Raw genomic sequence first — 17,301 nt, 5'->3', positions numbered from 1 at the left:
TGTGTTTAGGAAAACTGCGTCCTTCTCAGGGTTGCCTTTACAATGTTACGAGGGCACACAGCTTTGACAGTAAACAGATGGAGATGCTTCCCTTCCAGGTCACACAAAGGTGTCTGCTGCATATTACCTGTTGGCTAGCGCTACTTGGCTCTTTCCTCAGGACAGCAGTGCTGCTGAGTCTCATTTGGCACTTACAGTTATCCTCACTGACTGAAAGGGAACTTGCTGTGCCCCTGGCAATGTTCACAGTTACTCGACTTTAGAGTAACTTTGAGTGTGTGACTTTTTTTCTATTGCAATTTAATCAGCTTCCTCTGCTTGGAAAAACAAATAAACAAACAAACAAAAAGAAGATAAAAAAAAAAAAAAAGGCACAAATAAATGGTGACACTCACTGCCTGCACTTGGAGCTGCAAGTCATTTTTTTCCTGCAACAAGGTCACCATTTTCTCCTCTAGCTCCTTCCTCTTTGCCTCAGACTTTGCAAGCTCTTCCTTGGTTTTCTCAAACTCTTGCTTCATGTTGGCCATCTCCTTCTCAGATTCTGCACTCTTCAGCAAGGGCTTGATTTTGAAGAACAGCTTCATCCAGGGCCAGTGCTTGACATTCATGAATGCACGAACATTATACTGGATACAGAAGATGGCATCCCTGTAACAAAATCCCCCATGTTACTAAGATACCCAGAATTTGTAATTTAATACCCATTTAGTGAAGTACCATGTGAATAGGGTACATTTATGACAAATGTCTACCTCCTCTCCACCATTTTCCTATACTCCACTCTCATCAGGAAGCCCCTGCATCTGGCCTGCGTCCTGGTCATAATCTCTGCTAGCTTCTCATCTCTCATCTCCTCCAGAAGACCTATTAGCCCGGCTTTGAAGAACACCTGAAAAAAAGGAAGCATTGTATAGCACATCAGTCTCAGGTCATGTGTAGTGGAGGTACATAGTCTTTGAGTGCAGGACTTGTTTCTACCTTGGTGTGACCAAATCTGTACTGGGTGTGGTCCACATCGATGGACCCAAGGAGCTTCTCTGAAGCCTTCTTGCTGTCCATGAACTGTCCCTCTGGAATAGCACTGGCATTAAGCACTCTGTATCTGTAGGAGAAAACAGAACATGAAGAAACAACTATTTCCAATACCACTACTGCAAATGAACCCCACAGCCTTCTCAGCTACATTGGACTGACCAGTTGGGTAATATGTATTAGGGACAGCCCACCCTTTCAGGACAGTGTAAGTGACATTTCCATACTGTTAATTCAAAATCTGAGAGAGTCCTAATCCTCAACACTGTGAAATTCAGAAATTCACAATAAAAAATCCTATGGTTCTACTTTGCTCCATTTTGAAGTATAATGTTTCAAGAATGTTAGATTCCTTAGGCTGTTCCAATTGGTCTGAATTAACACAAAGGTGGAGCACTCTTACCTTTGTTTGAAGTCAGCATACAGAACTCTGCTGGGGAATCCTTTCCTGCAAATCCTGATCCCTTCTAACACACCATTACACCGCAGCTGGTGCAGCACCAGCTCATGTTCCATGGCACCTAACAAACACTGTGATTACTGCTTGAGACACAGGAGAGAGCTTCTGTGGCTCATATTTTCCTGCGGATGGATTCCCCTTACCTGGTGTTTTTGTTTCATTTGGAATGATGCAGCGTACAAAATGGGGGTGAGTGCTTCTCAGGTTAGCCATTAGCTTGTTTAAATTCTCCTGTGAGGTCATAAGATGAATTATTATTAATTGTAAGTGCTTCGTGCTTAATAGTGTATTTAACAAACTGAGTGTTTCTGGATGCAGACCTGTCTTCTCAACAACAACTTATAGAGTTCCCAAAGGCAAATGCAGAAATTGAAAGCTCCCAGCTTTGTTGGTTTTAAAGTTCCTTCATTGAATAATATTATTTTTTTTTCTTAATCTCCCCATGCAAGTACACAGCTGCCATCTTACAGTTTTCCTTCCAGATAGTAAGTCTTGCAAAAGATAATTGAACATTTTAATTTATAGATACTGATGATCAGGGCTCTTGGCTAAGCCTGAGTATTATCTGTTTTGGTAGCTGATTTCATAGAATAGATTCATTGAATGCTTTGTGTTGGAAAGGACCTTAAAGATTATCTAGTTCCAACCCCCTGCCATGGCCGGGAGCTCTCTCACTAGATCGAACTGCTGAAAGCCCCATTCAACCTTTCTGTGAACAATTCCAGGGATCAGGCATCCACAACTTCTCTGGGCAACCAGTTGCAGTGCCTTACCACCCTCATGCAACTTGTGACGAATAAAATATTTGAAATTAAAATAATAATAATAATGAAAAAATAAATTCTCCTTGAGAAGCTGGCAAACCAGGGTTTGAACAGCTACATCCTTTGCTGGGCTAAAAACTGGGCTAAAAACCCAAAGAATAGTGGTGAACGGAGTGAAATCCAGTTAGCGACCAGTCACCAGGGGCCAGTGTTGGGGCCCATCCTCTTTAACATCTGTATTGATGATTTGGATGAGGGAATTGAGTGCAACCTCAGTAAGTTTGCAGACGACACCAAGTTGGGATGAAGTGTCAATCAGCCAGAGGGTAGGAAGGCCCTGCAGAGTGACCTGGACAGGTTGGATCGATGGGCAGAGGCCAATGGGATGAGGTTCAACATATCTAAGTGCCAGGTCCTGCACTTTGGTCACAACTACACCATGCAATGCTACAGGCTTGGGGGGAGAGTGGCTCAAAAGCTTTGCAGAAGAAAAGGATCTGGGGGTGTTGGTCGGTGCTCACCTGAACATCAGCCGGCAGGTGGCCAAGGTGTGCCCAGTTGGCCAAGAAGGCCAACGGCATCCTGGCTTTATTAACATGATTCTATGATTCTATAATTTGATGATTCTATGATTCATAGTAAAGAATTTCTTCCTTACATCTAATCTAAATCATTTGTTGTTGTTGTTTAAAACCATTACTCCCTCTCCTCTACATGCCCTTGTAAAAATTCTCCCTCCATCTATCTTATAGGCTCACTTTAATTATTGAATGGCTGAAATAATGTGTTTCTGGAGCCCTTTATTCTCTAGGAAAAACAACCCCAGCCCTCTCATCTTCTATTCACAGAAGTGTTGCAGGCCTCTAAATATTTCTGTGGCCCTCCTCTGGAGTAGCTATAACAGGTCCGTATTTTTCCTGTGCTTGGGGACCCAGAGCTGGATGCAGTATTCCAGGTGGTGTCTGACAAGGGTGGAATAGAGGGGGAGAATCACATTCCCTGACCTGCTGACCATACTTTTTTTGATGCAGCCCAGGATATGATCAACTTTCTGCACTGAAAGCACACACGGCTAGTTCATATTCAGTTTTTTATCCACCATTACCCTCTAGTCCTCCTCTGCAGGGCTGCTCTCAATCCACTCATAGCACAGCCGGTATTTATGTTTGGGATTACCTCAACACAGTTACAGGACCTTTCACCTGGCCTTCTTGAACTTCATGAGGTTAATGCAGACCCCCTTATCAAACCTGTCCAGATCCTTCTGAATAGCATCCCTTCTTCCTATAGTGTCAGCTCTACCACTCAGCTTGGTGTCATCTGCAAACTCGCTGAAGGTGCACTCAATCCCACTATGTCATTAGTAAAGACATTAAATGGTACTGGTCCCAGTCCAGACCCCTGAAGGACATCACTCAGGGCTAAATAGGTTTGGCTAAATAGTTTTTGTTTGTTTGTTTTAATTGGAAATGAATAATTGTGGGTGTCCTGGTTTCAGTTAGGACAGAGTTAATTTTCCTCCTAGTAGCTGGTAGGGTGTTATGTTTTGGATCAGGATGAGAAGAGTGCTGATAACATGCTGATTGTTGCAGAGCAGTGCTTAGCCAACTGCAAGCCAAGGACTTTTCAGCTTCTCGCCCTGTCCTGCCAGTGGGCAGGCTAGGGGTGCAGCAGGATCTGGGAGGGGACAGACCCAGGACAGCTGACCCAAACTGGCCAAAGGGGTATTCCATACCATCTGAAGTCATGCTAAACAATATATAGGGGTGGCTAGACAGTATGTGGGGGGGCGGTTGCTCAGGGATAGGCTGGGTATCAGTCAGCGGGTGGTGAGAAATTACATTGTGCATAATTTCTTTCATATGCATTATTAGTAGTACTATTATTATTATTATTATTATTTTCCTGTCTTAATAAACTGTCTTTATCTCAACTCACAGGCTTCACTTTCCTGTTTCTCTCCCCCCTCCCGGAGAGGGAGGGGGGAGGGTGAGCGAACGGCTGTGTTGTGTTTAGCTGCCAGCTGGGTTAAACCACAACAGTGGGGCCTAAATAAATAATGGTGTTAGGAGTAGTTCAGTCTTGCTAAATATCTCAAACTGAGCCAAACACAAACCTTGAAAACATAACTGAAATCTGCCCACAAAATGCATTAACTAGAAAGAAATTTAAAATCTACTTGCCTTAGAATCTTAAAATCTTGTATTTTTTCTTTTCTTTTCTTTTCTTTTCTTTTTTTTTCTTTTGATGCTTGATCTATTCTCTTTCATTTTATAGTATATTAAAAAAAAAGTGTGGGAAAATTCTCTGATACTTCCAGAGATACTGAAGAAGTTCATCCCATTCATTATTCATTCTCAATCTAAGTAGGTGAACTTCACCCTTTTGCAAATTTTATAGAACGCAGAGCAGATAAGAGGAAAATGAAGGCAGACAGTTAGAAGAAACAGCGAAGTATGCAATATAAATAGCTTTTTTTGGAGAAAAAGGACTAAAGAAATTACTTAGGGAGTTCCAGGAGGGTGACCATAGCATTCTGTCTCCGAAATGAAAGGAAGACCAGACATACATTGTAGTAGAGATTTCATGGTATTTTGAGGTCTTGTTTCTGAAGTGCCAAAGATGACAAGACCAAAACTGAAACAGACCTTTCAGATTCAGAATGAGATTGCTTTCTTTCTTTGGACAGAGAATAAATTCTGTACTTACACGGAAAAGAGCTGAGACTGTCTGGAAAGAAGAACCCTTCTTCTTACCACCCTTCTTACCACCACCACCACCAGCAGCCTCTGCAAAATTGGAAAAAAAAATAAAAATTAATCAGAAGTAAGAATCAGAATGTTGCCTTTGAGGTTCATCAATATTCAGTATGAAAGTATGAAATGTGAACTGTAGAGAGATTACCAGCTTCACCACCATAGGCCGCAAAGAGTAATGACAGTGTCTTCAGAGATGATTTCTGGTACAACCCAATGACAGTTTCATTCAGGGGGTCCTTGTTCTTCTCAAGCCAGCCAGAGATGTTGTAGTCCACTGTGCCAGCATAGTGCACCAGGGAGAAGTGGGCCTCAGCCTTGCCTTTGGCAGGCTTGGGCTTCTGGAAATTATTGGACTTGCCCAGATGCTGGTCATAGAGCTTGTTCTTGAAAGAGGTGTCAGTTGCCTTGGGGAACATGCACTCCTCTTCCAGGATGGAAAAGATGCCCATGGGCTGGAAGATAGCAAAGGAGGTAACAGACAAAGATCACAACAGTGTGGAGCATATGCCGTGAGGTTCAGCAGTGCCTGTATGTTGTGGGTAGCATCTCAGCCTGGATAAGAGCCTAAGTTGGCTGGGAGTTGTTCTCAGCCAGGGAGCTTATTTGTGCCTAACCTTGCCTTCCTCCCCTTGTCTTCACTGAACTGGTAAGAATATGACAGAATCACAGAATAGTCTAGGTTGGAAGAGACCTCCAAGATCACCGAGTCCAACCTCTGACCTAACGCTACCAAATCTTCCACTAAACCATATCCCTAAGCTCTAAATCTAAATGTCTTTTAAAGACCTCCAGGGATGGTGAATCAACCACTTCCCTGGGCAGCCTATTCCAGTGACTAACAACCCGTTCAGGAAAGAAGTTCTTCCTATCCAACCTAAACCTCCCCTGGCGCAGCTTTAGCCCATTCCCCCTCATCCTGTCACCAGGCATGTGGGAGAATAGACCAACCGCCACCTCGCTACAGCCTCCTTTCAGGTACCTGAAATATCTCTCCAGTTCAGTTTAGAATGGGCAGTAGAATGGGCAGAGGGAGAAGGGGTGGATGGAAATATAATTGGGAAGATAGCTGCAAGAGGCCTATTGTCTTTGGAAATCAGACTAAGTGACACTTATTTCCCAAAATGGTGTGTGGAGTTTTGTTTTGAATCTTCAGGAGAAAAAGGAAAGGAGACAGACTCCAGTTTGTTTCAAAGAATTCTTTTGGTGGGAGTATGGGCTACCTTTTCCACACCCAAAGACAGGGTGGTGCAGGACTGGTGACAAAGATATCTCTGCTCCACACTAAGATAAATTCCACTGCAAAATGCTTTGTTTGACTGAAACTGACTGGTCATAAGTTCTTTCCCATCTGAATCGTGCTCAGAAACATCACAAAATTCCAAAATACATCATACACTTGAATGGAAAAGGTACCTTTTCAATGAGTTCAATGCAAGCAGCCAGGTCCATCCCAAAGTCAATGAATTCCCATTCGATTCCTTCCTTCTTGTACTCCTCCTGCTCCAGCACGAACATGTGGTGGTTGAAGAACTGCTGCAGTTTCTCATTGGTGAAATTGATGCACAGCTGCTCAAAGCTGTTGAACTGTTCAAAGCAAGGAGAGTTGCACAGGTTCTCAAGGGGCAGCAATGACCACAGGGTTTTGTTAGTGTTCTGCTGATTCTATTTGAAGTTCCCCAGAAGAAACACTACACCTAACCATCATGTAACGGCATACATTTCCTTAGCAGGACTCCTACTGTAAAATAAATAAATAAATAAATAAATAAATAAATAAATAAGGTCTCTTTCCAGGATTTTCTTCTTATTACTGTTATTTAAATCAATCTACAGAGAAAAATTCTTTTTTACTGTGCTATGCAAAAACAGATCCTTCAATAAGCTTAGCTACTGCACCATGGAGTTGTCTCAGCTCTCTCACCTCCTGTAGAATGGAAACTTGTTCAGTGTCCCACCCAGGAATTTCTCTGCCCTCAAATCAAGACTCCAGGAGTTTCTTTGATCTGACACAGATAGTATCAGGACTGCATTCACAACACAGGAAACATGCTGTGGGTTTTCCCACAGCACTTCAATTTCCTTGGCTATTCCAAAAAGAAACCTGTTTCTGAGATTTCATGATCTCTTCCTGTCCCTTCCATAACTATGATGCCAAATCTTCGTTACTCACATCAAAGATCTCAAAACCAGCAATGTCCAAGACACCAATGAAGTACTGTCTGGGTTGCTTGGTATCCAGCTGTTGATTGATGCGAACAACCATCCACAAGAACATCTTCTCATAGACAGCTTTTGCTAAGGCACCCACTGCATTGTTCACCTAGGACAGAGAAAAAAGTACTGGGCATAGTTTTGAGGGCAGAATAAGAACGCTCATGTTCTTTTTTGAAGCCATCTTTATTTACCTGTTCGACAGTTTGACCTTTTGTCACAAATTCATTCCCAACCTTCACTCGAGGGTAACACAGGGCTTTGAGAAGGTCTGCTGAGTTCAGGCCCATCAGGTAGGCAGCCTTGTCAGCCACTAAAGAAGCAGAAAGAGAGAAAAAAGCATTTATTGTTGGACAATGGCTAGAATTTGGTCAGTGTGAACAGCTCTGCTGTTCACTTTTCTAGAAATGGCAAAGTATTGGTCTGGTTTTACTGAGAAGATCTAGAAAGGAATAAGGATTGTGGAAACAAATGCTGGCCTGTTTTGAAGGCAAGAACAGGCATGGCTTGAGTAGGAACAGCTTGAATTCAGAAGCTCCCAGAAGCACTCCACAATCCTGTTTCCTCTCCTGTTCTGTGACAACTGAATTTCTGCACAGCAAAGAATGCATGGTGTATTTGGTGAAAAATCTGTTGGTACATCATGGTGATATAGTGGTCGAATGTTTTACTGAGTGAGAGAGATCCTGTGTTAAGGTACCAGTTCTCAGGCTGGGTACTTTTGGGAAGTATCTGTTGGACAAAAGAATGGTACTTCCCATGACTGGGGATGCACCTCTGCAATTAGACAGCCCATGAATAATGATGCTTTTCCTCATTTTTCACTAGCTGAATGTTATGGTACCTTCTGTGCCATCTGGCTCTGCCTGCTCCTCTCGCTGTTTCTGCTTGAACTTCAAGTTCCCATAGTGCATGACAGCGCCTGTCAGCTTGTAAATGGCAGTCTTTTCATCAGCAGTGAAGCCCAGGATGTCAATGGCACTCTGCAGTAGAAACAGTCAAGTTTAACATGTCTTGAGTAAGTCACCCTGCAAGACATACACAGTTGATACCTTTTTTCTCTGTTACTCACGTCTGTAGCCATGAGCTCCTCCTGGTCATCAATACTGGGTACAGTGACCTCACCTTGACTCACATAATGAAAATCATATGGGTTGGTGGTAATGAGAAGCATGTCTGAAAGCAGGAAGAGGAAGGACACAGGCTTAGTGCTTTCAGCTAGATAGTAAAGGGAACAGCTGCTCAGCAATCTTCCTCAGTGATCCTTCCTACCAATCAGCTCTGGCTTCTTGTTGGACATGATCTGATAAAAAATGTGGTAGCTTCTTTCTGCCTTGAGCTGGAAAGTGACTCTGGACTTCTCCAGTAGATCTGGAAAAGCAGGAAGAAAGAGTTAGGAATGAGCACATGGAGGTAGGAAATTAGGAAGGGATGTGATCATGCCAGGATGTCACTTACAAGTTTCAATGTCAGCAGAAGCCAGTTTGCCTGTGGCCCCAAAGTGGATTCTGATGAATTTGCCCTGTTGAGGGGGAAAAGAACCATTTCAGCCTGGATGGATTCTTTAACATCTTCTTAATGTGTAATACCACTAGGTGCGTCACTTGTCTTGTAATGGGAGGGAGAGATTTTTTTTCCAACACAAAGAAATGCTGAGTAAACTGGGATTGTTTAGCCTAGAATAGAGAATGGTCATAGGATCTCATCAATGTCTATAAACACCTGAAGGGAGGGTGCAAAGCAGATGGAGCCTGGCTCTTTTCAGTTGTGTCCAGTGCTAGAACATGAGGCAGAAACTGTAACATGGGATGTTCCATTTTTGTATCCAGACACACTGTGACTGTGAGGGTGATTGAGCAATAGAACATGTTGCCCAGAGAGGTTCTGGGTACTTATGCCTTGGAGATATTCAGAAGCCACCTGGACCCGGTTCTGTGCAACCAGCTGGCTAAGTGACTCTTACTGAGCAGGTTGATTGGACTAGGTGACCTGAAGACATCACTTTCAATGTCAGCCATGCTTTGATTCTGTGATTCTATGATTCTGTATTTCTGATTCTCTGAACTTACAAAGCGCGAGGAGTTGTCATTCCTCACAGTCTTAGCATTTCCAAATGCCTCCAGCAGTGGGTTGGCACTAATGATTTGATCCTCAAGAGTTCCCTACAGGACAATAATAATTCCTAGTTATTACTTGTCGAAAATGAGGAACAGAGAAAAGCATTGATTTGAGCCCTTATCTATTATTTTACCTGCATTTTGCCAGACTGATCCTCCTTCTTCTTCTCCCCACTCGCTGCAATTGTTGCAAAGTACTGGATGACACGCTTTGTGTTCACAGTCTTCCCTGCACCAGATTCTCCACTGCCAAATGAAACAGAGAAGCAGAGAGTGTGTGGTCAGGCAGCAGGTCCCCTGGTACAAGGCCCCATGGAGAACTGAGCAAGACGTGTACATACGTGATCAGGATTGACTGATTCTCGCGGTCTGTGAAAGAAGCAGAAGTAAAGACATTATTTATATTCATTATGAGTATCCTAGATAAAAAAATCTGGGGGACTTTTAAAAGTTGCATAATCAGTATACAGCTAACTTCTTCCAAACCTGCAGTTCTTCACTCTTAATTCCTTTTGAATTCTTTGAAGTTCCCAGTAGTAGTAAACGGAATCTGACAAGTGTCATCATTGAAATCCATGTAATATGTAGTATACATGCATTTTTGACTGGATATTCTGTTCATGTCAAGCTGCTCACTTCTCTTTAGGAGAAGGAGTCCAAGCTAAGGAATATTTTGATAGACTTACTGATTAACTTTGAACTTTAATCTGTAGGCTAAAATGAACCAGTACAAGTGCTTCTCATAAACTGAATAATACAGGAAAAACTATCCCTGTCAATTGAAAGGTCCCACCATTATATTTTTCCTGTCAGTGTCCTGTTGAGTGTTACATATTTAAAAATAAATAAATAAATAAAGGACAAAAACTTCTTAATCATTTATTTATCTTTCCCTAGGATACTCTCCCAGAGTATTGAATGGAATGTTGATATTTTAGTACTCCCACACCTAGATTTCTCTGTAAGAGCTTCATCTGAATTTGCCTGAGCTTGAACCCTTCCTCAGTTGCTTTCATGTTGTTTTAACTTTTAGTATCATGTCTGCTCCATTTCTGATCCACTTACTGTTTGAAGGAAAAAAATAGGTCTGTGGTGAGCTTAGTTTTTACTGTACTGTTTCCTTGTCTATCCATTTGCTCTACGCTGTACATAATTTTGTAGAGAAGTAGCACAAATCATCTGTCTAGAGTTACGTGAGCAAATGTCTTGCCATGCCTTTGGGAAACCTTTTCACCATTTTCTTGACCTGTTCAATTTCTATTGTATTCTTGTTTGGAAAAGGAAGACAGAAATACATACAGTATACAATGTGCAGACATTCTTTGGGTAACCACTGTGATATAATGATGTTTTCTGTTTTGGTCTTCAATCCTTTCAGTTTGTTATTTTATATATAGTTGATCACTGAGTGAAAATTTTCAAAGTTATATTAGAACAGAGGTAGTACTTGTCAGCAAAAATCCCACTTTCATACACCTTTAATATTGGTTGTTTTCCTATGTCTATTATTTTACATTCTTGTTGACCATATTTTGTTGCCGTATTCCTGAATGATAACTTGATCATTGAATCTCATATAGTTATTCTGAAATTCTTTACTGTCGGACTTCATCTTTGCAGAAGATGAAGGACCTAGTCAAATCAGAAAGCTTGTCATCTTAGATGTTTCTACATTTCTAGATCATTTAAATAGATGTTGGATGTCAGAACTTCCAGAACAGATCCCAATAGAACTTCATTGATATACACTTTGCACTGTGAAAATGGAATAAAACTTTTTTTACCACGTGTTCCTTTTTCTTAACCAGATCTGTTTGAACATTCTCAATTTTATTGCTGCTATAGAATGTAAGTGAATGTAAGCATAAAAATTTATGCTGACTACGAATAGCTGCTTTATAGACTCAGCTGAAGATCTTTGTTGAATTCAGATAGGCTACCAGCTCTGTTTTGTTAAAATAAATAAATACATAAATAAATAAATAAATAAATAAAAAATCAGTGGTTTTGTGAGACATGAATTCACTTTAGAATAAATGCATCAGTTTCTTCTTGGTACATGCCCAGTAACTGCTTTGTTTAGAAATTCCTGCCTATTTGCCTATTACAAAAATCAAGATTACTGATATGCTCTTCCTTAAATTACTTTGGTTAATATTTTTCTAAGTAATCTGTTCTTTCTTTAATTTTTGGAGAGTTAGAAAATGCTAAAAAAGTTTGAAGTAATCTGTTCGCTACCCTTCTTATTCCTTCAATTTATACCAGTGAATAGAAAAGAAGGCATGGGTTTCTGCAATGGGAGAGGAAGTATCAATTTTCTCCGTAGAGTTCACTCTAACACCTGAATAAGAGTGGTTCCTGAAATTTCATAAGTGCATTACAGGAAGCATTGCCTTTGATTTTGACCTTGCTATTCCTTCACACCAAAACCGTCACAGAACTCCATCATCATGATTTTCAGTCCTGAAAAGCCAGTCATTCAAAGAATAATCCTCTCAACTAAGAGCAAAAGAGAAATTCAAAAGTTTATCCTCCCAGGTATCTTGAGCAATAAATTCTAACCCAGATTATTAAAGACATTCACGGATGACGTCCAGTAAAGGGAAATATTTTCAGTGACAAGAGGACATAAACCCTCCCAACGTCTTTAACTAAACTACTGTTCAGTGAAAAGACTTCTGTCTCTGAGAATATTTGCAGTCAAATGATTCTGAAGAAAACTAAAAACTTACCAGTCAGCATGAACTGATAGGCATTGTCAGAGATGGAGAAGATGTGTGGAGGGGCCTCCTGGCGCTTTTTGCCTCGGTAGGCCAACACCACCTCCGGGTTGTACACCGGCAGCCACTTGTAGGGGTTTACAGTCACACAGAAGAGACCCGAGTAGGTCTGCGAGGAAGGGAGACAGAACGTTGGATTCTGCTCAGACTGGCACAGCAGGCCTTCCTAGCTCCCAAAGGAAAACAGCTGCTAGTACTTACATAGATCATCCAGGCTGCATAACGCTCTTTGAGGTTGTACAGCACAGCGGGTTCGTGGAGGTGGGTCATCATGGCCATGTCCTCAATTTTATCATACTTGGGAGGATTCATGGAGAAGATTTGATCTTCCTTCACAGTCAGAGTCTGACAGAGGAAAAAAAGAGACCCAAGTTTGTCAGCTAAGGGCTGAGAGTGGTAATTACTTTAAGTTTTAACCCTTGCTTTTAACTTACTTCTCCTGCTTCGGACTTCACAGTGACCTTCCCTGATTCCCTGCTTTGGATGGTTCCTTTCACAAAAGATTCCTTTGGATGTACCACAAAGACTGAGGATTTGGCATCAAAAGGCTTATTCTGGGCCTCAATCCTTTCCTTCTCTGACTTTCTCAGGTAGGGAGCTGCCTCCCCAAAGGCAGCCATCTCAGCATCTGGAGAAGTCATGTCTGCACTTCACTGAAGACAGATCGGTACAGGACCCTGCAGGACAAAATAGATGTAGCATCAGTAATATTCTGTGCTTGCAAGGATACCTTTTCCGATGTTTTCATGTTAAGTACATACTAGAATTCCTAACATCTAGAAAAATTAAATTTCCTCCTGTCTAATGATTTAAACATGGAAGAGAAAAATATTTCCATCCTTTAACAGTGGGGAATAAGCTTTTAAAAATTGGTATTGTCTTTGTCTTGTCTTTTGTCTTTGACATTGTACATTGTACAGTAGCTCTCCAGTTTGTACAGACTGTACAAGGTCATATTTTAAAGTAGAAAATACATTAAAGGATTTTTTTTTTTTTTTTAATACTGATATGAAATATACAAATGCCTTGAAAGAATTTGGAAAAATTTATTTCAAAACCAGCTTCAGCAGTAAAAATACTGCAAAATATACAGGGTGGATGCCTAATTTCAACAAATTACTAGACCCAGCATACTTACCTTGAAGCTTTTCTTGAAGACAGAGCAGAGAGCTCCAAAGACACTTTTATAGAGTCTGGTATGCAGATGCCCTAGATTCCTCCTCTTTCTTCGGTCAAAATATTTTTTGGCAAACATTATTTGGCAAAGCATTGTCTGGCAAACTTAACTAAGGGTATAATTGTCATTTGATTTGAGTAGGTATATTTAGAAATGTTTTTTATCTTACCAACGATGTGAATGCATCTACTATAAATAATTTGACAAGAGACTTAAGAAGAGAATCTCGATTAGTCAAGGCACTTGGGGAACTTGGATGTAGGACATATGGACTCTGTTTCTACATGTCCAGTGATTTGCTCCTTGGCCCAAAGCAGATTTTTTCCATGCCTGTGCTGCAACTCTTCCAGATGCATCATATATATAACATCTATCTTTTACAAATTCTGTTCTGAGGCTAATGAAGAAATGCATTAAAAGCACTAAAGCAGTATGTAGAAAAAGGCTATATTGTTCTTCTTAACTGAATGTAATTACAATCTTCAAGTGATACGTGATATAAGAGAAACAAAATAGGTTTATCTAATCTGACATTTGACATTACTGGAATCTGTGATAATATGTGGCACAACACATTGAGATCAAAAAGACTTGTTCACATTCCTTGAAAACCTTATGCCTATGCCTCATATTTGTTTGTACCCATTGACAACATCCATCAAGCAATATCCTCAGCCACGCCAGAAATCCATGGAGGCCCCTGTAGACCTTCACTACCTACAACAGTAAAAAAAACAAACCCAACCACAACTCTGCACACAATCACATACATACAGTCTGAGATCCTATGTGCTCTGACACATTCCCAGTCCAGCATTCCCATTCCATCCCAAATATCTTGCACACTTACACATTCATTCCAGAAAAAAAAAAAAAAAAAAAAAAAAAAAAGGCTATCAACACAATGCTGCCTGTATCAGAGCATGAGAGGTGGTAGGCAGTCCTGTACAATGCTGAAGTTTCTGAGAAAGGAGGAATTTGCTGGTAGTCCCGGAGAGTGACTGATCTAGTTCTAGGAAAAGGGCACTGTCACTTGAGCTGCTTTAAATGCTGTCATATCTAAACATGCTCTTCTTCTGGTCACTGGCATTTTGGTTATTAAAAGCTCTGTGCATGAAGCTCAGTGAATACCATGGGGACAAGGTTAGAAAAACGATCCAATAGCCAGCACCAGGCACTGTCCTGTGCTTGAAGAGCTTGTTCCAAGGAGAGCTCTGGCACTACAGTACCTGTCTTTTGGGTGTCCAGGGCCCCAACCAGGAGCCCAAGCCCAGAGCTGTCCCTGGGGCTCCCTGCACAGGTCATGGGGAGGCTGATGGAAACACATTGCACTCTGCCATGGAGGAGACCAGAGTGGGAAACATGCTTCAGGGGTGTATCTGAAATCCAGCCTCTCTGGGCAATCTCTGACTTCCATTCACATGCAGAAGTCAGACGATGACAATAATTCCAAGACAATTCTGGTATAAATACTGTGAGCCCAGCTGACCATGGGTGGAATGGAGGGGAGAGGTAAGGAGCTGACATTCATTCAGACTTAGAATGAAAAATACTCCAAGCAAAATTATCCGGACTGTTGCTTATGGCGGTTCAGTTTTCATGCTGAAAATACTTTTGTGTAGTGAGCTTAGCCAAACACTACACAGCCTCTCCATCGAGTAGTGCTACTCCCACCACTGAGAGGGTAAGTGGTGCCAGATGTGCCTCCTTACCTGTCGGTTCAGAAGAGACCTCTCAGCCTCTGACTTTCTGTCACTTCTGTTTTCATTGCTACAGAGCCTGGAGCCCACTGGGACTAGAAGCAAAGCACAGCACAGCCAGGAGAGACAGAATGAGAGAAATCTCTGAAAACAGGCATTCCTGCACAGCAGTACTGTGTGGGCATTGTGTTGGAGTGCTGACATTCCCCAGAGAGGAGAGGGAAATAGATTCCACCTCACTTTCTGCAAGTCCTTATGATGTGAGTTTCCTTGCCTTGTGTTCAGTGAGCAGGAACTGAGACAGACACTCGTGAGCACCAGTGAAGTGTGAGCATGGAGCACTGTCAAGGACTGTTGAGTTTGTGGCCCAATGCAAACCACACCCTCAGCTCTGCTTTTTAGAGCAGCAGCATCAACCTTGTAACCTGTCTAGTTAGAAGGAAATTCCACAGCTGCTATCTCCTGCTTAGGTCCTCTGCTCCTTCTACCCTGGACCTCCTAGCTAGTTGCAATGACAGGAGAAGATGCATGGATGCAAGTCACTGGCCTGGCCTCCTCTTCAGACCTGTTGGTGTTCTTTTCTGCCCAGAGAGAAGCAAGCAAAGTCAACCCAGTTGGACCATGTGGGAATCAACAAGTAAAGTTCAGGAAGGCATCTTCTTAGGAGTCAATATGTTTGATGTAAGATTTAACCTTAGCAGCTGGTAAATTCCAGTAGAGAAAAGAAGCTGTTGGTGAGCTCTCCTCTAAGTCTCTGAAGGAGCATGGCATCAAGGTCACCACCACACAGTCCGTGCTTAATGCTTCACTATAGCATTGGGTACCTTTGTTGCTGTCAGTAGATTCCTTAACCATGTGGCCATAATGAAGCAGTTGAACGATGGACTTCACAAACATTTTGAGGAGATGTATTCATGGGGACATGATACAATAAACCAGTCCACTTTTCCTAAGCCATTCTGAAGTGCCAGGTGGTAAGGTAAAGTCCTCTTCTTCCCTGAAGTTTTATCTGTCTCTTCCTCCTCCCGTAGAACATCTTGCCACAGCTCAAGGAGGTTGCACAGCTGTCTTGAGCCACACTGGACAGCATGGCCTAAACTGACAGCAGCTAGTTGCTCCTGCTAACCTGGCCATTCTCATTAGCTGTTCCTTTCCCAGGAGCTCCTCCAGCTATTTACTCTTTCCTCCACCAGTCTCTCCAGCTAGGCCTTCCTTCTTCACATCCACGTCCCCCAGCTGCTTATGCCCTGCTGGCAGCTCTAGCTAGCTGCTCCAATTAATCCCTTTAGCACTGATGACTGAGTTGCTTCTTCAAAGTCTCCTGACTGTGGCAAGACCCCTGGAGCAACCAGAGAGGAAGAGGTCTGTGCTACTGAGCAGGTGTGGTTGAAAGAAGCCAACAAACCCACACGCAAGAGTAATATTTCCTTCCCACTCTGGCACGCTGGTCACCTTGCTGGACATGTCCCCAAGAACAGCTAACTAAAAAGCACAATTCAAGCATGTTTCCGGCCTGCCCACTGATTTCTTTTGTCATGCAGTGCTTCCTTTTGACAGTGAAACCTGTGACTGTCGGTGACCAGGAAGGTGTCTCTTGGTCCTGCGTGCTGCAGGAGAGATACTGATTCATAGCAGCCAGCCGACATTCTTTTAGACAACAGTCCTGCTTCATACAAGGTCTCGGCTTGACCTTTTGAGGCTTGGCAGAAAGCATTTACCTGTCCAGGACCTCACAGTGCCTGTTCCCAGCCAATCTGGGATGGGAATCCCAGATGCTGCTGGAGCCATTGTTTCACTTATCTATTATGCATCCTGTTAAGTTCAGTCCTTAACACATCTCAGATAAAAGAATCAGCCACCCCCAGAAACTGCAGAGGCCAGAATGGAGTCAAACTCTTTCTCAATGGTTTCTTAAATGCTTATATGGGATGCTGTTGAACCTACTACTCTTCTGCTAATCCCAGAAACATGGGATAGAGTCTGTGGTCCAGGTAGACTGGAAAAAGCAATCCCTGTGGATTTGCAGCATGCTGGTGTTGTTATCAGCCATGCTGCTGGGATTAGCAGAACATGCCTGCAGAGATCAGCGTGCCCTGTGAATTGCCCATGGATACTGTGACATGGAAGAGTGACTTCAGGCTAATGTGTAGCAAAGCAGACTTGATGGAGAATGCTGGTTGCTGAAGTGGCAGCTACAGCAGAGGTCACTGTGTCATCAAAGACGTCACTGTGTCATCAAAGCATCCACATTTCCTTCCTTCCTTCCTTCCTTCCTTCCTTCCTTCCTTCCTTCCTTCC

General features: G+C 42.3%; 1 protein-coding gene and 1 long non-coding RNA gene across 2 annotated transcripts; one reads left to right on the top strand and one right to left on the bottom strand.

Annotated features, from left to right (window-relative positions):
• Nucleotides 1-275: 275 nt before the first annotated feature.
• LOC118160170 (myosin heavy chain, skeletal muscle, adult-like) lies at nt 276-12,767 on the bottom strand. The gene is made up of 20 exons (XM_035314706.1): nt 12,561-12,767; nt 12,328-12,471; nt 12,079-12,235; nt 9,688-9,715; nt 9,481-9,592; nt 9,299-9,391; nt 8,688-8,751; nt 8,502-8,600; nt 8,302-8,405; nt 8,074-8,212; nt 7,424-7,542; nt 7,189-7,338; nt 6,432-6,602; nt 5,164-5,470; nt 4,969-5,048; nt 1,639-1,726; nt 1,439-1,556; nt 982-1,105; nt 756-892; nt 276-651 (listed from the first exon to the last, which is right to left on the bottom strand). The coding sequence occupies exons 1-20, from the start codon at nt 12,765-12,767 to the stop codon at nt 291-293; spliced, it is 2,802 nt and encodes a 933-aa protein (XP_035170597.1). The 3' UTR covers nt 276-290.
• Nucleotides 12,768-14,284: 1,517 nt separating this feature from the next.
• LOC118160171 lies at nt 14,285-16,005 on the top strand. The gene is made up of 2 exons (XR_004747344.1): nt 14,285-14,987; nt 15,080-16,005. It is a non-coding gene; the product is annotated as an uncharacterized LOC118160171 (long non-coding RNA).
• Nucleotides 16,006-17,301: the final 1,296 nt, after the last annotated feature.

The sequence above is a fragment of the Oxyura jamaicensis genome, unplaced genomic scaffold (assembly GCF_011077185.1).
Source record: "Oxyura jamaicensis isolate SHBP4307 breed ruddy duck unplaced genomic scaffold, BPBGC_Ojam_1.0 oxyUn_random_OJ102841, whole genome shotgun sequence".
Taxonomy (NCBI): domain Eukaryota; kingdom Metazoa; phylum Chordata; class Aves; order Anseriformes; family Anatidae; genus Oxyura; species Oxyura jamaicensis.
The sequence above is the reverse complement of the archived record's forward strand: the minus strand, read 5'-3'. Positions and strand labels throughout refer to the sequence as shown.